A 25590-nucleotide genomic window follows, 5' to 3' on the forward strand; every position below is an offset into this window, starting at 1 on the left:
GAAATGTTAGAATCGAACAGGGATGAGTCTAACACAACACAATATTTGTTCTTGAGTGGTTCGCACCGCAAAACTTGCAGTGCGACTTCAGATTTTATATCCATAGTCTAAAACTAATGAGATTTATATCCAATTTGAAACATTTCTAAACAGTATGACGAGTAAGAAAAAAATTTAGACCCAATACATGGATACATTTTCTCAGATACAAAAAAAGTTAGACAGATAACAGCTAAATTATTTTGCCGTAAAATCATCGAAAAACATTATTCAAAAAAAGAATATTCACTACATGTGGTGATCAAAACAAAATAAAAAGGATTGTTATAGTGAAATTCCAACAATCACTATGAGCTGTTGTAAGATGTTTTTTTTATAAGAAACTTTTTATTACTGCTCTTTAGGCCGGAACAAATTTCAAATCCTTCTTTTGTCACTCGGAGTTGGAACATCGCGAGGGGGGGGGGGACAATAAAAAATAATGCGAAAAACAAATAAATTGGAATAAATTGTACGAAAGCTTGTATGCAACCAAATTGCATACTATATTATTGCATAAAACTTATAAATCATGTAGTTTTTTATCGAAAAATTCAATAAAATCAAGAATACAAAATGTGAATTCATTTCCATCTTCAAAAATTTGGTCCTTAGTCTTGTAATCTTTCGGATATTGGAATTTTTATTTGAAATTTACCTAAAATATTTCAAACTTTATTTATTCCCCCCTTCGGGATTTTGGAAATTTCGAAGGGGGGGGTGACAAAAGAAGAAATTGATATTTGTTCCAGCCTTATTGCTCTGGTTTTGATAACTTGTATCAAGAAACATCGGTTTGCCCGGGTTTGCCCATTCATACCGCATAAATTGAAAACACCGTAATGGTCAACCAACACACAGACGAATCGATTTCGGTTTGCTGCATAGCATTGAAATTGGCCTCCACTACCGATAGAAACCACGTGTGACTAGTTTGCGGCACCCTGATTGCCTTCACCAATTGCCAATAACACCGTGCCCGGGAACATACATATGATTCTCGCATCCATTCATCCATCATGGCCACACTTACCTCATCGCAGACCGCAGATGGTTCTTTCCGCCTGGTCTGCTGGTCATCCGCTTGGCCCGGTCACCGGCCACCATCGACAACTCCGGCTGGAACAGGTACGGCAAGTTCCCGTAGGCCGATGGAACGGCCACCGGATCGTTGTAGAACGTTTGCGGTTGCTGCTGATGGGACGATGGACCCGGCCCGGCCAACAAACTAGCCAACAGGTCGTAGTTCCTCAACCGTGAAGGTTCCACGCCGCCACGAAACGAAGATGACGACATTGGACCACCAACATCCAGGTCATCCCACACGCCCCCATTGGGAATGGAATTGCCCGAATAGTCCACCAGGTCGTTGTACAGCAGCGGATTAACTGAAATATTGATTGAACAAGACGGGATGTCAGAGACGGGATGATTTAATCGGTAGGTAATGCGAAAAAATCAAAACAGAAAGCAAAATGGATTCGATTGTTTTTGAGGTTCTTGGAAGAAAAAGGAGCACAGTGGTTCAGTTAAAAAAATTTGTGAAGGTTTTCACTATTGATAAAAAATAGACCTTCAGTTATTTTAGTGCTGTACGGACAATTTTTTGACTGATTGTACATAATAATGTCATGTAGCATCAAATTCCATTTTATTCGTTTACTTATTTTGCAGGACACTACACAGAAGAAAAAAAAACACTTATGTGAATTTTCTTCGTCCGCCTTAAAAAAAATGGGACCATCGCAATTCATTCATTTTTATGTTTTAAATATACATATAGCCTCAATTTACATTGTAATCAATGTGAAATTTAAATATTGTTCCTTTTGGTGATATAAATCGTCTGATTGTGTAATTTGCAGTTTTATAACGATACATTTACAAAAAAAAAAGAATCGAGTGATTTGTAGTTTGTTTGTATAAATTAGAGAAAACGTGAGGGAACCTTTTCTAATTAAAAAAAACTACCAATCTCAAGTGCCCTTAAGGGGCACTTCCTTTTGCTAGATAAGTTTCATTCAACTATAAATTCTATAAATCCTACGATCAACTGAAGCAAAGTATCATTCTTCAGTTTGGTGTCTTCACATCGAGTTGAGTATTTCGCATTGTTCGAAAAAATGTTTTCTAAAATCAATCTCAGTATTTTCGTTATCCTTCTAATGATGCTGACGACACAAGTAACGAGTGAAAATTGTGATTTGGAGCCATGTCCAATTTATGGACCAACGGAACCAGAAGAAGTGACAACGGTTGTTCCAGTACCGTGGAACTGCAGCCTATACGCCATGTGTGAACGAGGAGTGCATCATATCAGGTATAGATACTAATTTTCGTCCTGTATATTTCAACTTTATTTTAAAATTTCTGTTTTATTTGGCAGACCTTGTCCGTTGGGCTTGCATTTCGTCCCAGATCTTCAAGTATGCGAATTTGCTGATCGTGCTCACTGTGTAGAAACGTGTAATGAACCTAACGGGTCGTCTTAAGAAAATAAAAAAATATACTATACATATTCTAATACAGCAAATGAATCAACAACCGTATCAATATCTACACCGTATAAGAGGGATTGGGACTAAGGACTGTCAAGGATCTAAAAGTTCTTTGAACAAGAACAGAAAATATACAATAAAGTTTTTCAGCGAATTTCTTTTCCGTTTTCTGATGTTCCTGCTAACTGACCAAATTTTATTTTTATTTGTTAAGAAATACATTGCAGTGGTTTTATTTTTTAAGAAAATTGATCGATTGGGATTTTCCGAACGATTGTGTGCGTGGATCAGAAGCTACCTAAGAGATCGTCGATTGGCTGTGAAAATTGGTTCAGCTGAATCTTCTGACTTCATTCCAAAGTCTGGGGTACCCCAAGGCAGCAATTTGGGTCCTTTATTGTTTACGCTGTTTTGTAATGATATCAACTTGTTGCTCATTGGATGTGGAGTTCTCCTGTACGCGGACGACTTAAAAATATTTTTAGTCATAAACAGTAAATCTGACTGTTATGAATTACAACGCTTCTTGGACACAGTTGTAAACTGGTGCGCCAATAATTTACTAGTTTTGAGCGTTACGAAGTGCTGTATTATCACGTTTGGGCGTAGGAAAAAACCATTTATTCATAATTACGATATTCTGGGCGAGCAGTTGCATCGTGTTGAGGAGATAAAGGATCTTGGCGTTTTGTTGGACAGTCAAATGACTTTTAAGCGACATTACTCTGTGGTACTCGAGAAAGCTAACCGAATGCTTGGATTTATTATACGTTTGAGTAAAGAATTCACTGATCCTCTCTGCTTGCGAGCTCTGTATTGTTGCCTGGTGCGATCAACATTGGAATCTGCGAACCTAGTATGGTGGCCTTTTGAAGCTTCATGGACAGCGCGTTTTGAAGCAATTCAACGTCGGTTCGTTCGTTATGCTCTTCGTGAACTACCTTGGGAGAATCCTTTAAACCTACCGCCATACGCTCATCGTTGTGCTCTGCTTGGACTTCATACGCTGTCGGATCGTCGTTCCATCGGTCAATCGCTGTTTGTGGCAAAGATTCTTCGGAACGAAATTGACTGCTCCTGGTTACTATCTCGCTGTAATATTTATGCTCCAGAAAGAACCCTACGTAATAGAAACTTGCTCTCCCTGGAACCTAGAAGCACGCGATATGGCAGTAACGATCCTCTCCGTTCCGCAAAAATATGCTTTCTACGTTATTATGCTGTCTTCGACTTCAATGTTTTCATTTCAACTTTCAAACGCCGTATTGAATCTGACTTAAGTGACCAACTGAGAAATTAGGAAAAGTATCATGTAATGTACAAATAATATTAAGTAGATCATTAAGACACCTAAATATGTCAGATGATTTTATAACAAATAAACAATAAACAACAATAAACAAAAGGTTTTTTTCGTTTTCTCGACCCTATCTTAGTGATAGAGCACTTGCTTTCAGAGCTGATGGCTGTAAGTAAATTCTAGCCCTAAAATAATCATTCTTTTTAACGAATAGTCACCGTTGATTTACTATTATATGCTAGTTTAGACTTTTTGTCCGATTGGGAAGCACGTGCTTTACCAATCCATCGGATTGAAGGTATAGGTGAACGTAATTGCCCCTCTGGCTATTACTTCTCCCAGCCATCCAATTGATGCGGGACAAAGGGTCTAGAACACACCTTTGAAGCTTTTCATAAAATATGCTCTTGGCTCATCTATAAATTTTTTCCTACTAAGCATCTGCTTTATCTATCATTTAATTTCAATCTTGAATTCTTCTATCTAGGATTTTCGTCGTAACGTTCACCGCAATGTCATTAAACTAGCAAATATAATAAATATATTATAAAATTTACCTAAAAAACCGTCAAAAGTTTATCGACATCGGGTGTTGAACCGAACAGTTTACTGAAAAATTAACCGTGGTAATTATATTTATAAGAGATGTTCATCCTGATTTCTTAACAGCTGACCACCATCATGGCAATAAGCCACTACAAAAGTATTAAAACTATACAGATGTAAGATTTTTAAAGAAAAGATTCCACGATTTATAAATACTCGCATCACCCGAGCAGATTTTTATGGCAAAATTATACCTAATTTTGCTATCATGCCATGAAGGTAAAATTTGGTATCATTTTGCCCGAATAAAGGTGGTACAATGCCAAAATTTGGGTCTCACTTTTCATATAAGGATACCTCGATTATGCCAAGTGTAGGTTTCACTGAAAGCTTAATGATGCCTCATTTAGCCAACGTTTAATAACGAGATTTGAGGGCATAATGATGCCTTTTTAAGGTATTGTTTCCCGCCAAAATTTGGCATCGTTGTGCTTTCAAAATTCCTTCAAGAAAGCTGGCAAAACGAGGTATCAAAAAACTTCCAGGGAAATCAAAATTTTTCATAACTATGCTATCCGCGTATTGAAAATTAGAGCCAAATTCTTGTACCACCTTTATTTAGGGTATAAGATATCAAACTTTGCTAAACAGGCATGATAGCAAAACTTGAAATAATTCTAAATTGTTTGCGATCTCAGAAAACCTCGTGACATAAGTTCCAAAGAATTGCTTAAATCGCCTGCACTTATGCAACGATCCGACGTTTCATTAACAATAAGAAAATAATGCGCCTTAAAAAATCGCCTAAAACTATGCAATGAGATTAGCATTTGAATTTTTAAATATAGTTGAAAAATGTGGGCCACCAACTCAAAACTGTACAAATTTAAAGCCAAATTACAACGTTTTTCCTACCAAGTAATTTCTAAATTCATTAAATTAATTTAAAGCAATTTCATCTTAGACAATTTAAAAAAATGCACTATTAATAAGTTACACAAATTTCGCACGTAAACATTCTAGAAATGTGCTTGAAATAAGTTCAATGAACGTCTCTTCCAAATTCTATAATTTTTATGTCTTAATAAAAGTTTTAATTTAACATAACTACACTTGGCATTCGAAGTAAATGTGTTCAAGTAATTAATTCATGAAAAAACATAAGAACCCTATATTGCGTGGCTCAAGGTTTCCCAGTTAAATAAATACAACATATAATGCGTAAACAGGTCAGAAACCTACAACACCGTTCACGATCGATTTACTGTTCGGAAGACTTCGGAGGCACTTCGATTTGTTCCACCATTGAAAATCGCCTAGTGTGGATAAAATGATTAAACAAAATTTAACCAGTACTTACCTTGAAACAATCTCTTAAAATATCTCGTTGCTGAGGCAAGAACAGAACCACGTAAATTTTGTTCAGGCTGAGAAGCCGATTTGACGGATTCAGCTGGGATCCTTTTCGTCACGCGCCAGCAGTAAATCCAAGGCGACAGGATACCGTACTAGTCAGGTGTTCTAGTTCTCTGGAAACGAATTTTCATGTTTCGGAACTGTATGAAAAATTCCCTGATGTGGCAAAATTTCACCCAACAAGTTGGCCGCTGGATCTTTTAACGTTCTGCATGCCCAGCTCGATTACCTTCCGCATAAATCCAGTGTTGTCCACTTCTTCGGAAATCGAGGCAACAGAAGTGGTCGAGCCAGAGGATTCTCCATGGGGCAAAGTAGCTTCCGGAGCGTTAAACTTTTTTGGCGGCGGCACATTCGTCTGCTGAGACAAGGCCTCAATCTCAGCCTCGCCGAATATGATGTTTTTTGATTTGCGGTTCTTCACCTGGTTTACGTCCTGCACCGGCTTCAGACCGATTGGTGACTGTTTGGCTTTCGAAACCAGACTCTGCAAACCATCGGTCAACATCTAAGCAGCAGCAGCTCCTGTATCCTCCAGCTTTGTCTTCGGTTCCGTATCGCTAGAGGGGCATCATTCAGTGTTGCCTCTTCCACGGCGGAAATGCTCGGGGCCGCGGAGGTAGCAAAAGCTGCAGCAGCAACGCACTGATAATTAACAGCAATCCGATAAACTCGACCCGTCGCGAAAACTACGGAAACACTTTTTTTCCTTTTATTTTTCTTTTAGTTTGTGCACGCTCATTTTTATTTAACCAATTATGGATCAAAAATAACCATTTTTAAGCTTTTGCTTGAAAACTGCCAATATGGTTATTTTTCAATAATTTTTCTTGTTCCAAATTTAACCATATTGGCAGTTTTCGAGTAATAACCAGAAAATGGTTGTAAAATTTGGTGTTTGAATCGCCATTTTGAAAGTAATTGATGGGGCAGCCGAACGCGTTCTTCAATTATTTTTTTAAAATTGGTATAGTTTACCTGAAAATCGACTTATCATGAAGGAGGAGTTTCTAAAAGGTAATATATTTTCTAAAGAAAATCCTTAATTTGTATCAAACCTGAGTCAGTTACCTGACCACTAACAAAAATATAACTTATTTCAGTGCGCCAAGTGAGAGCTCCGCTTCCAGTTCCAACAATTACGGGAAAAGCTCTCGGTTCATCGTCGAAGTCACAGAATAAAAATAAAAGCATCGTAACCAGTCCCCGTACTACCCGGAAGGTGAAGAAGCGTAGAATGACGCTCCCGGTAGTCCCGGTGACGCAAATGTGAACGAAATGGTTGTATTTAATTAAAAGTAGAAGTAATTTCTTCAAAAAATCTAAAATCTCTTTTCTTTTCATTTGAAAATCCCATTAAACACAAAAAAAAATATGGCCCTTTGTTTCCACATAGCGCTGAGGTTGGAAAATAACCACACTGAACCCAAAATCACACTTAAAAAACACTAGACGATTCACTTAAAAGTGAGAACTCAGTGAATTTCTTCATTTCAAGTGGCTCATGTACATTTCACTTGCCTCTCACTTAAGTTTTAAGTGACCGAATCGATATTCACTTACTCATCACTTGAGTTTCAAGTGACCGACACTGAATGTCTCCGATGCTCACTTGAAATTCACTTGACCGGTCACTTAAGCCAATATTCACCTGTCCGTCACTTAAAATTCAAGTGATTTTTGTCATAGCGAATGTCAACAATGTCGGTATTGATTGTTTTATTGTTGTTTGGAAAAGAAACAACAGAGGTTTGTTGAAGTTGGTAGGCGCATGCAGAATTAGAGTAATTTATATGTTTTTAAGCAATTATATTTTTCCATAGATCGACAGGAACATCGTGTGAATCGGATAACACGTCCTTATAGTGACCTTTTTCAAGCAATCAGATTTCGGATACGTTTTCCGATGGTGATTTATTTTGAAAAAATTCAAGTGCAGCGAAATAAAAGTAAGTATCATGCAAACCAATAGACTATCGTCAAAATGTAATTTTTTTCATTTTTATTTCAGAAAAGTCAACCAGATTGTCTCGTCAAAGTGAAGAAGTTGATTATTTTCGCAAACCGAAACTTCTATTTCGATCCAAATAAATATGAAAAAATGAGGGTTTTAAAAGTTGTATTTTTTAAAATAAATAATTGTTTTGAATAAACAAATTTGATTCATGTTTGATATTCCGAAATTTCCCCTTAAAAGCACTATAACTGAAAGATATTAACGACCTGAGCAAACATTTGATATTCACTTTGCCACTCACTTGAAATTCACTTGATTGGTCACTTAAGTGATTTTCACTTGACGGTCACTTAAAATTCACATGAATTTACGTATGGCCGAAATTCACTCTAGATGTCACTTACCTTTTAAGTGAAAATTATTTTCAGTGCATTTTTAACTTCTCGTCCAGTATCCCATTCGGTTGAAAAATAACCATATTCGAACTTCTCCCCTAGAAGTCATTTTATGACTTCTCATGGAGAACTCATAAAATGACATTTCCCGGGAAAAGGTCAAAAATGGTTATTTTTGAATCGTAAATGGTTTAATAGTTTCTAGCGTGTGCTGTGATTGGTTGGATCAGTGACTGTAGATATATGCACCTACGAAAGTTTTTGCGCATGGAAAAAAGATTTTTTTAATGTTTCAACCACACAACAAAAATTGTGAAAATTTTGTTGATTACTCTTATAAGTAAAATCCATACAGAGATAAAATAAAGGTTTTGAAAAAAATTGAAAATGACAAATCCTGGCTATGATGTGAATTGAATGGTGTCCACACGGTTAAGCGATGAGACGCGAAAAAAGATAATTTTGGATGAATTTGGCATAGAAAGGTTAACCCGTTCAAGTTTCTTTTAGTTTAGGGATACCCCTTGTAGTGATGTGATGTGATGCCACCTTGTAGAGCAGAAGGTCTGTTCGGGTTGGTTTTCAATTAGTTCAAAATTCAACACTATACAAATATTTGTTCTAAGGCTAAACGAGGTATCATAATACTTTTATACCGTATTTGTTTTCTCCCCTCGGCCAGTGTTCCATCGTACCCGATAAAAACAAACAAAAATCGTCGCCAGTGTATTGCTATCTCACTCAGTCACACGCTCTCTCGCAACACTGACAAAATTTTCGGGGCAACACCGCCCGATGGCAGTGCAACACCAGGTCAAAACAAGTGCAACACTGTCCGAATAAACAAACAGCACCTAGTGGTGCACCAGCGCAACACTCGGCATAAACAAATACGGTATTAGTACAACCGCAATTAAGCAAATTAAGTGTGCTATTCGTTCATAGGAAATGAGCGCCACGTTTTAGCACTGTTGGCGTTTCCCTAGGTAAGTAGGGAAGAGGGCCATAACAGTAGCAGCGACTCAACTGTTAGAAAAAGCTAAATACAAGAGAGTAGGTTTATATATGTGGGGTAACTTCTTTTTTTAAAATAATGATACCTTAAGGATGCCTATTTTTTCAATGACTGAAAATCCAACAATCAAACCGCCCGGTAACGAACAAATTTGCTGATTGTTTTAAGTTAGATTTAATCTTTGACACCTAAATAATTAAAACTGATTTTTCAGCACACAAAGTTGAATACCAAATCATGCTATCATTTTTATCTCACCTTTCTGATCTAGCTATCGTTAAAAATGAAACCTTAGTGATGCCTTGTTTTGTTATCTTGGAAAAAACAAAACCAAATAGTGCTTTCATTTTGGTATCAATGCCTTTTTTAGGTATTGGTTTGGCATCATCTTTAGGTATATTGATGTTTAAATGGAACCTAATTTTGCCATCGGGAAAAATGCTATACTAAATCATGCTATCATTTTGGCATTGATAGCTTATTTTGGTTACTGTTTGCTATCGATTCTGGCATCAAAGTCTGCTCGGGCATCCATCCCTAAGCTGAATTTCAACTGACCTAATATCAAAGCTACATGCGGCTTACCTAGGAAAACTTTTGTGCAAAATCGATGCTGTCCAAAACAGACGTTACAATTTGCTCGGCGCTTTTTATTCAAAAGATTTAAACAGGGAGATTTTTGATAAGGAAGCTTATGAATTACAGTAATTGGAACACCTATTAATGAAGTTCGGTGTAAAAGCAATTTGATTATCGAAAAAAATCATCATTTTAATTATTTGTTATTTTCATAACAGGTGAATGATCTGAAAATTGACAGCCTCTATAAGACCGGAACAAATTCAAAAAATCCTTTTTTGTCACTCAGAGTTGAATCATCACGAGGTGGATGATAAAAAGTAATTAAAAAAACAATAAATAGAAATAAATCGAAAGAAACCTTGCAACTGCAAAAGAAGATTTTGTTATTTGTTCCGGCCACATAAAATAACACAAACAAACAAACTTTTTTTTATTCATTAATCAAAAGATTCTGAATCAGATTATCATTTTATGCAGTATTTATCTGAAAACCCGGTTGTATCTACCGAATTTTAAATATGAGTAGTACGTTAATCGATTCGGTTATTTCTTTCATAACAAAGTCACTGTTATTAAACCTTCATTTCACAAAGTAACAAATTTGCAACAATGAATGTATAAAAAAAGAGAAAATTTGTATTTTGTTTAAAAAAATTTTCTTGATGCACTCATCATTTCCAACTGTAAGAAATGATTTTTAAGGAAAAATAAAAAAATCATGAAATGACGAGTTAACCAAAATAGCGTTTGCCTATGCAACAAGAAGGGCTTGTGATATAGCTCAGTTGACAAATCAGTTGCCCCCTGAGCCGATGTCCGCGTGTTCGAGCCCAAGAGTAAACATCGAACACAGTTGTAGTGGATAAGTTTTTCAATAAAAGTCCGCCAACGACTATAATAAAAAAAATGCAACAAGGAAGTTTCGCTGGACAGTCTTCAAATACTTTCGGTAGTAATTAGCGAAAAACCTCATAATTTATCGAACTGTTAAGTGGTTTCTTATTCGTCGAATTAATTATCGAGCTTTTGCCAATTTTTACCGAACAACCAGAAATAAATAAACAGCAAATAACTGATTAGTTATTTACCGAACAATCAGTAAGTTTTACCGAACATACAGTGGAAGCCTTAATATCTAGTCGGTAAAATGAATTACCAAAATCAGAGTTTACCGGGTGTATACGTACAAGTCAGATATATTTTTAACTGGATGTTTACGTCTATTTATTTATAAGTAAATTAAATCATTAGAACAAAAAGATTGAATAAATATACTGAAAAATCAAAAAAATGTTTCATCTTCTCTTTTGCTCGTCAAAAAATTATGATTAACGGTCACCTAATTTTCTTCAGAAATTGGATTTTAACTGTTCTATACACCTATAATTTAATCATATAGGTATATATTTTATTCACTTATTATTTTCCATGAACCAAATATAAAAAAGGGTGCAAAACAAATAAAAGTACCGTAAAACGAGGTAAGATTAATCTTTTTTTTTCCATTATTTCTCGATTATTTTTTCTGTTCAGGGGAATTTGGCATGTTTCATATTTTCAAATCCAGTACTGGGCTCATATGAACGTAAAACATGGTTGCAGAAATTAATAAGACTACTTTAAATTTGATTTAAAAATCGATTTCGTCTTTGCTGAGAATTTGATGCTTTGATGTGACGTTTATCAGTCTCTATTTTGACGGTTTTAACGAGTTTTCTTAATCATAAAGAAGACAAAACACCTTCATAATATTTACAAATGCTAGTTTATTAATTGCTAAGACAGTTTGGAACAAATTCAAATGATATAAAATTAATCATGAAAATTCACTAAATTGAACACAACGGTGGCTCAAAAATACTAAATTTGTAGCTTTTGGACCAGTGAATTCTGAAATATACAATGCAGAATTTGTTTCTTGGTTTAGGTCCCTTAGTGGTCCAAAAAAAAAACAACATAGCGATCCTTAATCTGTTAGGGCAGAACAACAATCAAAATCGAAAATGGGCAAAATGCTGCACAAATTAAGGGGCTAAATTTTTCAACATTACTAATAAAATTTGAGCTACAAAAAACAAATTCTTTCATTCATTTCCCTAGGCCCTCAAAATATTCCCCTTTAATTTTTTCCATCAAATTTTACCATTTGATAGGGTTTCTAGCCTTTTATCAAAGATCCTTTACTATCAAGATGATCGGGTATATTATTTCACGAACGAATCTTCGGAGACAACAACAAAATGCATATGGTGCTGCCATCCAACGAGATGGGATCCAAGCTTTGCACTTGATGATTGCACCTCTCACTAATACATTGAAAACAAACGTCACTTTTCCCAAACAAGATTTTTGGTTACATTGTTCACGCCAATCATTTTGCACTGTGGGTGAATTGTTATTCTTTCCCACTTTTAATGGAACATTTTGTTGCAACTGGCCGTTTCCAGTCAACCCTAACCCCGATCGTTCGCCAGCGGAACGGATTCCCCTAGCATTCATCAAAATTCAAGGAAATTCGCTACATCAGTAAGTTAACAAACTAAAAGTGAACGAAATTTGATTCTGAATCCAAATCAGGATGCAAGAATGAGATTCAGGAATGTGTTATCAACGAATTTAATTTCAGCTTAGCATCCGATGGAACGGCTAATGAAAAATTCAAGAAGAACCAATTAGACAGATGGATCATTAATTTTGGCTGCCCGTTCTTGCGAGGAATCAGCCAACACCGAACTCGATCGCCTGCCAGTGCGACACATTTTAGCAGAACTCGAGAAAAATGGAATCTTCTATTCCTCCGGTAAGTTGATAAGTTGAAAGTATATAAATTCGTGTTTCAAATCCAAACCAAATCGAATTACAGCTGTACAGCAGACGGAATTTCCGAGGAGGAAAGAATCTTGCAAGCCAAACAACCTGATTGTCCTGCCCGTTACCCAGGTTTTTACAATTGTTACATTTTTTCTGTAATTCGTTAAACTTGAACATTTGACGTAATAGATGATTTATTGTTTTGAATAACCCATGTCACTTTGTGAAACAGGAAAGGATGTCTCATACCAAATTTATGTAAAATAAGACACTACTCCAATAATTTTCAAGTTCATTTTCTCAAATTTGTTAAACAGCCAAGTTTTGATTGAATGAATTTTGAAACGAGGGTCTCGTACAGAATCAATGTTTTATTTATACGGCGCAAATATATGTTTCAAATAAACATATCAAAAATTAAAACAACTGCTGGTATATATTCCACAAGCTCATAATGTTCAATCCAGTTACATATATATTCAACACATTTAAACAACTTTGTAAAAATTCTTATTTTTTGCAACTTTGACCACTGTGCTGTGGTGTAAACAAAGAGAACTGGGATGTAAACAAAAAACTAAACGCGAGCTGCTTTGATTTTTATGCAGTAGTGTGTGTAACAGATTACACAAATGAGCTTGGATCTCAGTCCGTAAAATCTATTTTTGCACTAGTGTTCTGTCGCCAAAATTTCTCGGAAGCCGGTAGGACCTGCTTTTATCCTAGACTGGCTTACTCTTTGAAAATGTCCCTATATTTAAAATATCAAAAATTTGCTCCAAAATACAGCTAAATTACACCAAAACTATACATTTACCCAAGAAGAAAGTTGAACTATCACATAAATCAACCTGTTGTTTCTAAACGCTTTGATTTCATCAGGAAGGGTGTTTGTTTGCGAGCCTTCGAAAAAATAGATATTTCACGATTTTGAAATAACATTTTTACATGCATTTGAAATTTTCAAAAACAAATCAAGATTTTCCCAATTTGAAATTCAACTTTTAGGTTTTTAAACGTTGAAAAAGGTTTTGAGATATTTTAACTTGAAACATAGATATTGATGATTATGTGGAAAAAATTCATATGGATCTTAGTTGCCCCCCCGGTGATCAATGCTACCCCGTTTTACGGTAACCACCTTTAAAGTCATCTTAATTTTTAGTTTTTTGATACATGATATGAAGTAAGGTATAGTGTATTTAATTAATGATTGGCGAAACGGATACGCTGAATTTAACCTCTTTTTAGTAGTGATCTACAACTTAAATCTGAAAAATATTGAATTACTGCTCAATAAATCTTCTTGAGTGCCCCAAATGACACGACTTTTGAAAAAGTTATGCCCTGCAGGATTAAATTGATCCTAGGCCTAGTACTAGATCTCATGCCAAATTTGGGTCAGATTGGATCACGAGACGCTTGACGAGCTTGAAATTTGTATGGGATTTTGAGACATTTTGTTCGGGAGGAACATGATGATCCTGTTTTTCATCAATAACTTTGGTCCCCGATCTATTTTGAATACAGTTTTTTCTTAATGCCTAAATTCTTACAATTTTTTTATTCGTAGATTGCATTTCGATTCGAGTTAAGATAGAAAAGTTCTTAGCTTCAAAAATGGGTCACTTTTATAAATGTGATGTTAATCACTATTTATAAGGACCGCGTCGAACATTTTGACGCAGCAATAACAGTGATGAATATCACCCTTAGAAAAGTAGGCCCACTTTTGAAGCCTAATAACTTTTTTTTTATTTTAACCCGAATCGAAATGCAATCTTCGGATGAAGAATTTGTCATGATTTAGGCTTTAAGAAAAACTACATTCAAAACGGCTGAGATATTGAAGAACAACCGGATTTTCATGTTCCTCCTGAGCAAAATGTCTCAAAATCCCATACAAACTTCAGGCTCGTTGAGAGACCCCTTCCCGTGATCTGTTCTAGAACAAATTTGACATGAGCTCTTGTACTAGGCCTATGATCAACTTTAGCCTGCAGCGCATAACATTTCACAAGTTTAAAATTTCTCCTACAAATTTAGGGCAGTGCTATTGGCAGCCTGTTTTCGTGTCTAGTATGGGGCCTGAAAAATCTACAGATTTTTCTCTGTATGAAACGAGTTGATTGTTGTAGATGATTTCAAAAGTCAGCTTGAACTGATTTTACACCGAAAACCGAATTTGTTTGGCCTTTCTTGTGGCCTATGATACCGTATATTTCACATCTGTGTACACCAGAAAACCATGTTTCATCTATTTTGGCTCAGTCTCATGTAATTAGAAAACATTTTACCTGTAGTTTGTTTGATTTACCCTGGCTGCAAATGACGATACATATTAAATTCATTGTATAAAAAATTCATTTAAGTTCTTCAATATTTTATCATTTTGTATAGATATATGTTTTTATCAGATTATTTGCAGTTGATTCCGAATAAAAAAATAAAAAAAAAACATGTTAAATAAATTTTATTTTTGACTGCTGGAATTGTCAAGAATACAATGTTATACATCGTTTTTTTGTAGATTTTATTAAAGTATTGACCACTATCCAAAACCGATTTCCTAAACTCAAATTTTGATTTTTTTTTTTCGTATGCTCTTAACTTTTTGACGATCTCGATCTTCCTGTACAACGATGGGCAAAGAACAACAATTGGTAAATCACATTAAAACGTCATCAAGCTACAAATTCCATTTCACTCATTCACACATTTTTTTTATGTTATCAAGATAGCTTTAACGTTACATTGCAAGACAACAGTAAATGATTTGTATTTTATCTGTACAAATCTGTGAAAAGGCGAGGGGACTTTTTCTAATAAAAAAAATCACCACTCAAGTGCACTCAAGATGTATTTCCTTTAGAAGATAGGGATTGTTCAGCCAAGATCCTATAAATCCAACAATCAACTACAGCAAAGCATCATTCTCCAGTTTGCTGTCTCCACATCAAGTAGAATATTCCGTTTTGTTAGAAAAAATGTTTCTTAAAATAAACTTCAGTTTTCTCGTCACCCTTCTAATGATACTAACGACAAGAGCAACGAGTGAAAATTGTGATTTGGAATCTTGTCCAATTTACGGACCGACAGAAACGGAACACGTGCTCACGGTTGTTCCGGTTCCTTGGAATTGCAGCCTATACGCCATGTGTGAACGAGGAGTGCATCATATAAGGTAGAATTTCAAGTGTTCGTGGTGTATATTTCAATTTCCATTTTTTGTTTTGTTTTGGCAGACCTTGTCCACTGGGTTTACATTTTGCACCAAGTCTACGAGTTTGCGAATTCCCTGAGCGTGCCAACTGTGTGGAAAGGTGCAATTGACATCATGTGTAACTAAATAAAAAAAAATTAAATCATATTCATACTGTTCATTTTGATTCTTGAATATCACAACAGGATAATTAACACCGTAACTGTTAAGATATTAACATTTGGCATTTTGTATAGTTCTACCCCAGATAAGAGTTCTATAATGTGGCAAAAATACAGAGATGCCAAATTGTTCTTTTTTAAGAACCTAAAAAATGACACCATGTCCTATGTAAAAAAAAATGTTATGAAGAAACAAAATGTCTAGAAAAATGTATTGCGAATATAAAATAAGCTTTAACATTATGATGCAACGAAAGTTTGGTACCAGGTCTAAAGTCGAATGTCGGAAGTTGAACGTCGAAAATCGAAAGTCGATAGTCGATAGTCGGAAGTCGAAAATCGAAAGTCGAAAGCCGAAAGCCGAAAGCCGAAAGCCGAAAGTCGAAAGTCGAATGTCGAAAGTCGAAAGTCAAAGTCAAAAGTCGATAGTCGAAAGTCGAAAATCGAAAGTCGAAAGCCGAAAGTCGAAAGTCGAATGTCGAAAGTCGAAAGACGAAAGTCGAAAGTCGAAAGTCGAAAGTAGATAGCTGAAAGTTGAAAATCGAAATTTAAAAGACTGGTTTCCACTTATTTTTTAAATTTCAATTCCAATTTTCAATGAATTTCTGGTTAAAAAAATTAACGGTTTGGAATTTAATGGAAGTCAACTATTTAAGAAATCATTCCAAACCACCGTGCTCCGTCATGTTCCAAGGTATAAAATCTCGGTTTTCTTACCTCCTCGCTTCTGGGGAATGGATATTTGATTTTGGCGCTCGGAGCCTTGAGCAGAAGCAGCAGAAACGACGTCGCTGACCGGGAACGACGCTGACGACGACGGTGACTGATGGACCGATGCCGAGACTGCGACCGGGACTGGCAATTCCGGCTGATCCGGGGAATGGTGCCCTGCAATGGAAAACCGAAATCGAATGGTGAATTATTGATGATTGGGGATTACGAGGGCAAGGGGAGGGGCCAGGGAGAAGGTAAGTGAGAAATCACGTTTGTTGGCCACATTGTGGTGGATGTCGGGTAGGATGAATTTAAGGCTAAGCTAACTGTTGCTGATTGAAGATGACGCTGATTTCGATTAAGATAAATGGAATGTTTTCGATCGTAGCTTGTCGGTTTTGGGTGCTCCAATTTTTTTCCGGAATTTCGAGAAAATTGAATGTGATATCAGAATTCGAGGATTAATCAATATCCGTGTCATAATTGGACGGTGTCAGCTTTAGAGTCCTCAGGGGTGGTGGCTTAAAATTCCACTGAATAATATTACGAAACAATTGTTCGATGATCCGTGAGTCTCTGATACAAGTTAACAATGTGTGTGAAACCAATTGTTAATGTTAAAACCGAAGATTGGTAACAAATTTCAATATGTTGTTTTTTTTTTGTAAATTTTTATAAATTGTTTTTTTTTTTAAACTTTTGAAGCAATAAAGGCAGCTGATGCATATTATGAGAGACATTTTAAAGTATATTTTTGGTTTGTTTTAGAGACAACACAAACTGGCTTCACAAACTTGAGCGTCTTGAGCCGAAATTGATAGAAAGGCTAAATAATCACCCCATTGACCCCATAACTTTCAACAAGTCTAACACTCGAAAAATATTGTAAATAAGCTTTAAACTTCCATGACATTAAATAGCTCGGTAAGCATAAAGAAGTTCTGTGAAAGTTTTAATGCTCATTTTGCTAGAATTAAACTTTAAAAGTATGGGATCAGAATCTGAATAACGATAATGTCCAGGATTTTGAAAAGACCGCAGGTGGTTTTTGTGGTATTTTATACCAGGATTCTACTAGATGGCGCTTCAGAACTTCCAACTCGTTATGTTTTGTGGAGTAGACTTCGGGCTTCTGTATACGCTAGAGAGCCAAGTCCATAGGGTTCAGGTCCGGCGAACTTCTCGACAACTCCGTACTCGAAATTAACCTTCGAAAAAAAATCGCACACAAAAATTGGGACCTCTTTCCTTGGTAAGCCAATGTGAAGTTCTGCTGAAAAAATACCAACAAAAACCAAAATTGGGATGTGTCCTCAGTTCGAGGACATGCCGTCGAACTATTTTCGATACGTAAATTGATTGTTCTACACCTCTTCAGGATGTTCGGTTGATCTTCACCAGGAAAGTACGGGCGATTCCGAACCAGACCTTTAATAAGACAGCTTTCTCTCGTCTTGTGGCCTTTAATATGATTGCATAGGTTCGTGATCTTTCTGGCAACCAAAATCTGTAGTTCGGAGGGAGTAGGCGATGCCTGTTGCCGACCGCACGCGTATTTCTCTTTGTCCGCGAAAATTTATGAAATACTAAATTAAAAATCGAAATATGGAAATAAAATCGATTAAAAGTGTATCGAAAGTGAAGGCTGAGATAATGTGTAAAAGTTTCTACCGGAGAAATCCCGGTAAAATATAGTTTATCAGCTTAACGGGGGTGGCTCGTGGTATTTGTTATCTGGTTCCAGCCAGGAACGTGTTTTTTTTCGTGCTCGTCATTTTTTTCCGGAAAACAGTTTTCAAGTGAAACTATCAGTTGTATACGCGAAAAATACTAACGCCGTATGATCGGGAGCGGGTTGCATTAGTTGTGTTAGACTAATGTTAAAAAATAGTGGTTTTGTGATTTTGAGTTTGTGCATCGAAGATTTTGTTTATGGAAAACAAAGTGTTGTGCAATTAAGGGGAATGCACGATTGCATCCAATAATGATTCAACAGGCGAAAAATATCAGAGTGCGGGCTTATATTTAGAAATTTGAGTGTCCGGATATGAAATGCGGTTGAAAATAATGAATTTATGGTGACTTTGGGTAGTGCGTTTCTTTGTTTCTTTCCCATGAAATGTGTTTGCCACACGCTTGTCCTTTGGTTGCCAACGGAGGTTAAAGGCATGCTATGTTTTTTTTTTCGGTGGTCATGTTCAAACGGCATTTTCTGAAGTACCAATGAAGTTTTGAGGGAGGTAGCTGCACTAAGATAAGTATCATTAAATGAAAAATTATTAAAAACTTTTTTAAACATATATTGCTAAGATGTCGTTTATTTAATCCTTTTATAATAATTCTGCTTTTCGAATTTGAACGGAATGCTTCCACTTGTTCATTGTGTTCAGAACACACAATTTATTTGTGATGGGTCTAATTATATTGAATTTACTTTGAATTTTACTTAACTTACAGAAAAATCAATAAGTAAAATACTTTTGCATCTTACCTAAATTATTGTACGAACCTTTCGAGCTCTCGAAGACCTCGAAAGGTTTTTGGTTCTATTAATGTTTTTTTTTTGTTCTTTTTTACTTTCAAGAGCGAATAAAGGCGCTTTATCCTTGGTCGATGACCAGAAATGATGGTACACAGAAATCAATAAATAATATCACCATTTTTAATATTAAATGATTTTAAGTTCTCCAGATGATAAATCTTGTTTGCTGATCATGAACCTTGTTTAAAGATTTCTGTGTACAAAATAACTCATTTCCAGCCGTTGAAAGAAAGGTCATGTTTCATAGAATCCCTTATCATCAAGAAGCACTTTTTAGCTCGTGCTTCCACCGCAATGCCCCTCGGAGCGTATGGTACTGGTGGTCCACGCTCCTTCCTTTTCCTTGTTCCTGACGTCTCTGTGTTCTCTGCTCCACAGTAGGCCCGACCATTTTATGTTTTAAATTATTTTAATGTTTTTATTTTAACATAATTAAAAGCATAAACAAAGACAAGATGAATAATAAAATGTTTTTATTATTCTTCGGGACTCAGACTTAAGTTCTGGCTGTGGAAGTACGATTAGTGATTAGTGATTAGTGATTTCTGGCAACCAAAATCTGTAGTTCTGTTTTTTCACGAACCGCTGAACGGCGATGAATTCATCGGCAGAAAAGACGATATTCTCCAAATCGCGGATCGCGTAAGCTGCGCCTTCGCACTTTCTACCCGCTCTTGCTTCTGTTCAAACGAGAGGCCTTGAAATCTTAGTATCTGGTAAGGCTTGGCCTAAAGATCATCTTCCAAGATCCGAGGGCGATTTTGATCCGGTGTATTAAAATCTATCGCCAATTTAGTGTTACTACCCAAGAAATTCTCTCAGGGTGCATCTTGATGAACTTCACCATGGTAGGTGTCGCCACTGTAGCTTGACGATCACCTCCATACTATACTTGGGTACTTCTGATCTCCAGGTATCTTCCAAGTGCGAGCCAAAATTTAAAAAAAATACATATACTCATTGAACAACTCACGAAATATTTCTTTCTACCGTTTCACAGCCTGGAACTAGGCAATCAAAGCACTACATTAAGGTTCGAGGACTATTTTTACAAAAAAAAAACATTTGATTACAAAATTAACAAAAATATCCTCTGACATCTTAGACATAATGCTAACAAGGTGACAAGGTATCATCTAACTAATAATCACTCCTAAAGTTTTGTAGCAGTTCAATTGCCGGACCCTGTAGAATCACGATCACACGTTTTGAATGAGACCTATTCACAAGTTCAGCCTATTTTTAAAATGTGCGGATGTTTACAGCAACATATTGCATGTCCTAGATCCGTAAGAGGTTTTCAAAATGGTCCCTACCGCCCCCTTAAGGGGCGTTGATAGCTTCTAAGAAGGGCTCAGGGGGTATGGTGGGGTCATTTCATTCGAAAATATCTACTTCTTTGGAAATTTGTAAAGCCAGTTTGGCCTCAGAGGACTCAATCACAGAAAGATTTTTTTTTAAATTGATCCAATTTCGTATACGATCTGTGTATTGATCTGATTTTGTTAATTTATTTTGGGTTATACTAAAAAAGCACAACTTTTGGATGGCATCTTAAAATATTTTGAATTTAAAACTGGAAAAAGTTTGAAAACCACTGTACGATTGAATGGGTCAAAAATCTGGCTAGCGAACATTTTGGAACATTTCAAATGCAATTTTTGAATCTGAATCTGAAATGAATTTCAAATTCAATATTCTTCATAAGTCTTCATTTGGCATAAAAAAAAACTTAAAGAAGAAGGAAATTCTGTTTTTAATCATAAATGCTTATAAATACACCAAAATGTAGGTGGCTCATGATTCCTGTAGTAGTTTGGAATGCATTTTTTTTTTAAATTGTTGCCCTCCTTTAAATGATCCAATTTAAAAAAAAACGCACATATTTAAACGTGTAGTTTAAATTAGTAAGCATGGAACAAAGATATATCTACAAAGATAAAGTATTGACACGAGAGTGATTTCTGGATAAAAATGCAGTCTCGTATCTCCATTAGAGTGCCCCAAATGACCCGACTTTTGAAAAAGTTATGCGCTATGCGCTGCAGGCTAAAATTGATCCTTGGCCTAAAACAAGATCTCATGCCAAATTCGGTTCACGGGAAGGGGTCGCTCAACGAGCCTGAAGTTTGTATGGAATTTTGAGACATTTTGTTCGAGAGAAACATGAAAAATCAGTTTTTTATCAATAACTTTGATTCCCGTCGGCCGATTTATTTCAAAAATGAGTTTTCTCAAAGCCTAAACTATGAAAAATATTTCATTCGAAGACTGCATTTCGATAAGAGGTAAGATGAAAAAGTTATTAGGCTTCGAAAATGGGCTAACTTTTTTCACGGTGGTATTCATCACTGTTTATGAGGCGTCGATATGTTCGACCGCCCCGACTCATTAACAGTGATGAATACCATCCTTAAAAAAGTTAGCCCATTTTTGAAGCCTCATAACTTTTTTATCTTAACTCTTATCACTGATCACACTGACATGACGCTTAAAACAAAAATTCAACCATTTTCTGTCTAATTTTTTGTTGTCAGATTTTGCAGGTTCGCAATACCGACGGCAGGTGGCGAACCTGAAAAATTTGACAAAAAATGCCCTGTAGGAAAAACGGTCCTGTTTAGCCCGATTTCATTGCGTGTTTTATTTTTAAAGTTGGGTGGCATTTCCTAACTGGGATAGCATTTCTTCAAACCGATCGATACGCACTCTGGAATCGACATTGCATACTGTTAGAAAAATTATCCAGAAAACGAAATCGAGTGTCCAGTCAGTATGGTCAGTGCTCTTATCGAAATGCGGTCTTCGGATGAAATATTTTTCATAATTTAGGTTTTGAAAAAAACCGTTTTTGAAATAAATCGGCCGACGGGAATCAAAGTAATTGATGAAAAACTGGTTTTTATGTTTCTCTCGAACAAAATGTCCCGAAATCTCATACAAACTTCAGGCTCGTTGAGCGACCGCTTCCCGTGAGCCGATCTGGCCCAAATTTGGCATGAGATCTTGTACTAGGACTACGATCAATTTAAGCCTGCAGCGCATAACATTTCACAGGTTTTGAATTTCCCATACAAATTTTGGGTAGTTTAATCTCCATGCATGCCTACTAGAGATGTACCGTATGTCTTTTGAACTATTCGCAAAACGAATATTTGGCCGATTATTTGGCCGAAAATTTGGTCGAATATTTTTTCGAGTTTATAATAAAAATGCAATAGAAATTATATGAATTTATTTCTATTTCCTCCATCCTAATGCCTCTCATGTTTTTGTGTCGATTCTTTTCAACCAGATGATGTTTTACCGTATCTTTTTCAAGTAGGGGTATCTCGGGTTTTCAAAATACCACCAATAACTGAATCCAAATTTTAACTGGAAACCAGCAAACATGATTTCGATTTGCTGTTTTTTTTTCTAGCACTTGTATTTGTTTGCTGGAAATTTTCCAAACGATCGATCCGCTTTGCTGGAAAATCAGTAAACGATCTGTCAGATTCAGAACTTGTATGTCTTTGAAAGTAAAAATCATCTGAGTGGAAAATGAATGCCTCAAGTTCGGCAAAATGTTTGGTAAGTAGATGTTTCCGATGCTTCAGGTATTGATTTACAATAAAGTCAACAATTTGTTTTTATTTTACAGAGTGATTAATCAAATCGCTATCTTGACTGGAGGAAGTCAATCTAATAGATAAAGCAGTACATTAAAGCATTAAACATTTGTAGGGTTCATCGAATGCTTTTTTTATTGCTGATTTTCAAGCAATTGAGTTTGCTGATCTTTCCAGTAAATTAATATTGCTGGAAATTATGCTGGAAAACCAGCGCACAGTGGGTAAAAAAGTGTATAAAACGAGAAGAAATTCAATATCTTTTGTCCTATATGAACCAAATCTATGAAAATATTTCCTTTAGTGAAAATGTCCGGAAAAAACGATTGGACATAGTTTCAGATGCCGCACGAGCTTACGAACGGAGATCTAGTGCCTTTTTAACACCTAATTCCCTTACATTTTGTAAACAAACCAGAAAAAACAGTGATTTGGACTACAAAATTTTGGACACAATTAGACCTATCGTGCGTGATTTTTTTTTCCGAAAAATCAAATTAAGGCTTTTTGAGCCACCGCACGCATCGTAAATGGAGTAATGGCCGTTTACCATCAATTTCCCAACATTTTAAATATAATCAATTTCCCTGCATTTTTCAATTGATTTAGAAAAAAGCATGTTCGAACTTCAAAATTTTGAACCAAATGAGACTCATCTTATGTGATTTGTTCTGAGGAATCGAATGAAGGCTGTTTGTACCAACGCACGCATCGAGAAATAAGGTAGTGGCCGTTTTACCCTCAATTTCCCAACATTGTTCATACAGCTGAGAAAAAGCTTGTTCGGATTGGATATTTTAAAGAAAATGATACTTATCTTATGTGATTTTTCCGTGAAATCGAATCTTTGGGCCGCCCCACGCTTCGTGAAATGGAGTTATGGCTTCAATATTTGAAAAATGTAGGGGAATTAAGGTCCAAAAACGGCCATAGCTCCGTTTTTCGATGCGTGCGGTGGCTTAAATAGCCTTCATTCGATTCCTCAAAAAAAAAAAAAATAAATAAACACTCAAGATAAGTCTCATTTGGTTTGAAATTGTCCAGTCCGAACATGCTTTTTTCTCAATTAATTGAAAAATGTTGGGGAATTGAGGATAAAAAAGACTCCATTTTACGCTGCTATAACTCCATTTTACTATGAGTGCGGTGGCTTAAACAGCCTTCATTCGATTCCTCGAAAAAAAAAACACACAAAACACACATTTGATTCAAAATGTTCAAGTCCGAACATGCTTTTTTCTCAATTAATTGAAAAATCCTAGGGGAATTGAGGGTGAAATTATCATAACTCCGTTTCTCAATCAGTGAGGTGACTCAAAAAGCCTTAATTTGATTTCTCTGAATAAATCACACAAGAAAGGTCTATTTGTGTCCAATATATTGAAGTCCAAATCATTGTTTTTAAGTTTGTTTACAAAATATAGGGGAATTAGTGGTTAAAAAGGCACTATATCTCCGTTCGTAAGCTCGTGCGGCGACGTCTGTATCTATGTCCAATTGATTTTCCGGACATTTTCATTAAAGGAAAGTATATTTTCATAGATTTGGTTCATGTACGATGGAAGATATCGAATTTCTTCGCGTTTTACACACTTTTTCCTCATTGTGCAGCGAAACAAAAACCAGCAAAGTTTTGCTGGTTTCCAGCAATTAAAAATTTGCTGTGTTAAAATTAAATACAAATGTATGTTCATTTTGAATTTTTTTTCAAACGTTTTTTAACACAAAATTTAAAAAAATGTAAAGAAAATTCGAGTTTTTTTATGTTTAGAAAATGATTGGAACAAATCCGGGTAATATTCGGGACCTTTTAAAAAGTACAAGCTATCCCACGAAACTTGTGTAAAATTTCCAACAATCGTTTTGAACCAATTTTTGTTATTTGGCTGGGCCACCAGATGTCTCCAAACACACCGAAGAGAACTGTCAAAACCAAACTGAGAGAAAAAACAAAATTTTGGGTCAGTTTTGAACAGGTCGTATGAACTGTATGGCATGTTCCAAAAAAATTACTGTTAATGTTTTGTACCACTTTCGTCCGGTTGCATAATGGAAAAATATCTTAAAAGTTCATCGCTATTTCCTTCAAGCTAGAAGTGCTAAATTTTGAACAATGAGATGCAAAAGTGGTACTTGAAAGTAACCCGCTTTGAGATGTCTAGAATCAGTTCTGATGGGTAAGACTGATCGTCAAGGATGTTCCTGATTAACTGGATAAACTTAGGGGCCGTTCACTAATTACGTAAGCACGATTTTGGAAATTTTCAACCCTCTCTCCCCCCCTTGTAAGACAAAGTAAGATTTTTCGAAAACCCCCCTCCCGTTCTAGTAAGATCTTACGCTTTTAACTCTATAAGAAATTTACACGTTTTTTCAAGAACCAGCTTGAAAATATCAAAAATGTGTCATCCATGCTTCAAAGCAAAGCACTTTTTAAGTAAAACTTAATAACTGCATTTGAAAAGCATAATTTATACCAAACAACAGATGAACTGTCTTAAACGTTTATAGAAAGCATTAAGTTTTAAGGATATAGTATGTTCGGGGTTAAAATAATCTTCAACAAATTTCCACAATCGAATAAAAGATATTAAATCTAAATTCCGATTTAAAAATAAGTTAGAGATCAGGTTAGCTCAAGGTACCTTAAAAAATGTTTTGTTTTTTAACTAAAAACCATAAGAATCTAAAAAAAAAATTCTATGCTACTAGAATTGCTGCGAAAATGTTTAACGACAATTGCGTTGATAATAAACCTAAAAGCTGAGATTCACTTCAGC

At 35.7% G+C, this 25590-nt stretch overlaps 1 protein-coding gene and 1 long non-coding RNA gene across 3 annotated transcripts in view; one reads left to right on the forward strand and one right to left on the reverse strand.

Annotated features, from left to right (window-relative positions):
- Positions 1-25590, reverse strand: part of LOC129744586 (uncharacterized) — a 327683-nt gene that overhangs the window by 124621 nt on the left and 177472 nt on the right. For both annotated transcript variants that reach the window (XM_055737200.1, XM_055737199.1), the window contains exons 3-4: positions 16661-16831; positions 1073-1427 (exon numbers count right to left, since the gene is read on the reverse strand). In XM_055737200.1, coding sequence (XP_055593175.1) covers positions 1073-1427; positions 16661-16831 — 526 coding nt within the window. The remainder of the gene's footprint in view (positions 1-1072; positions 1428-16660; positions 16832-25590) is intronic.
- LOC129744599 (uncharacterized) lies at positions 15504-15929 on the forward strand. Its single transcript, XR_008736950.1, has 2 exons — positions 15504-15743; positions 15805-15929. It is a non-coding gene; the product is annotated as an uncharacterized LOC129744599 (long non-coding RNA).

The sequence above is a fragment of the Uranotaenia lowii genome, chromosome 2 (genome assembly GCF_029784155.1).
Source record: "Uranotaenia lowii strain MFRU-FL chromosome 2, ASM2978415v1, whole genome shotgun sequence".
NCBI classification, from domain to species: Eukaryota; Metazoa; Arthropoda; class Insecta; order Diptera; family Culicidae; genus Uranotaenia; species Uranotaenia lowii.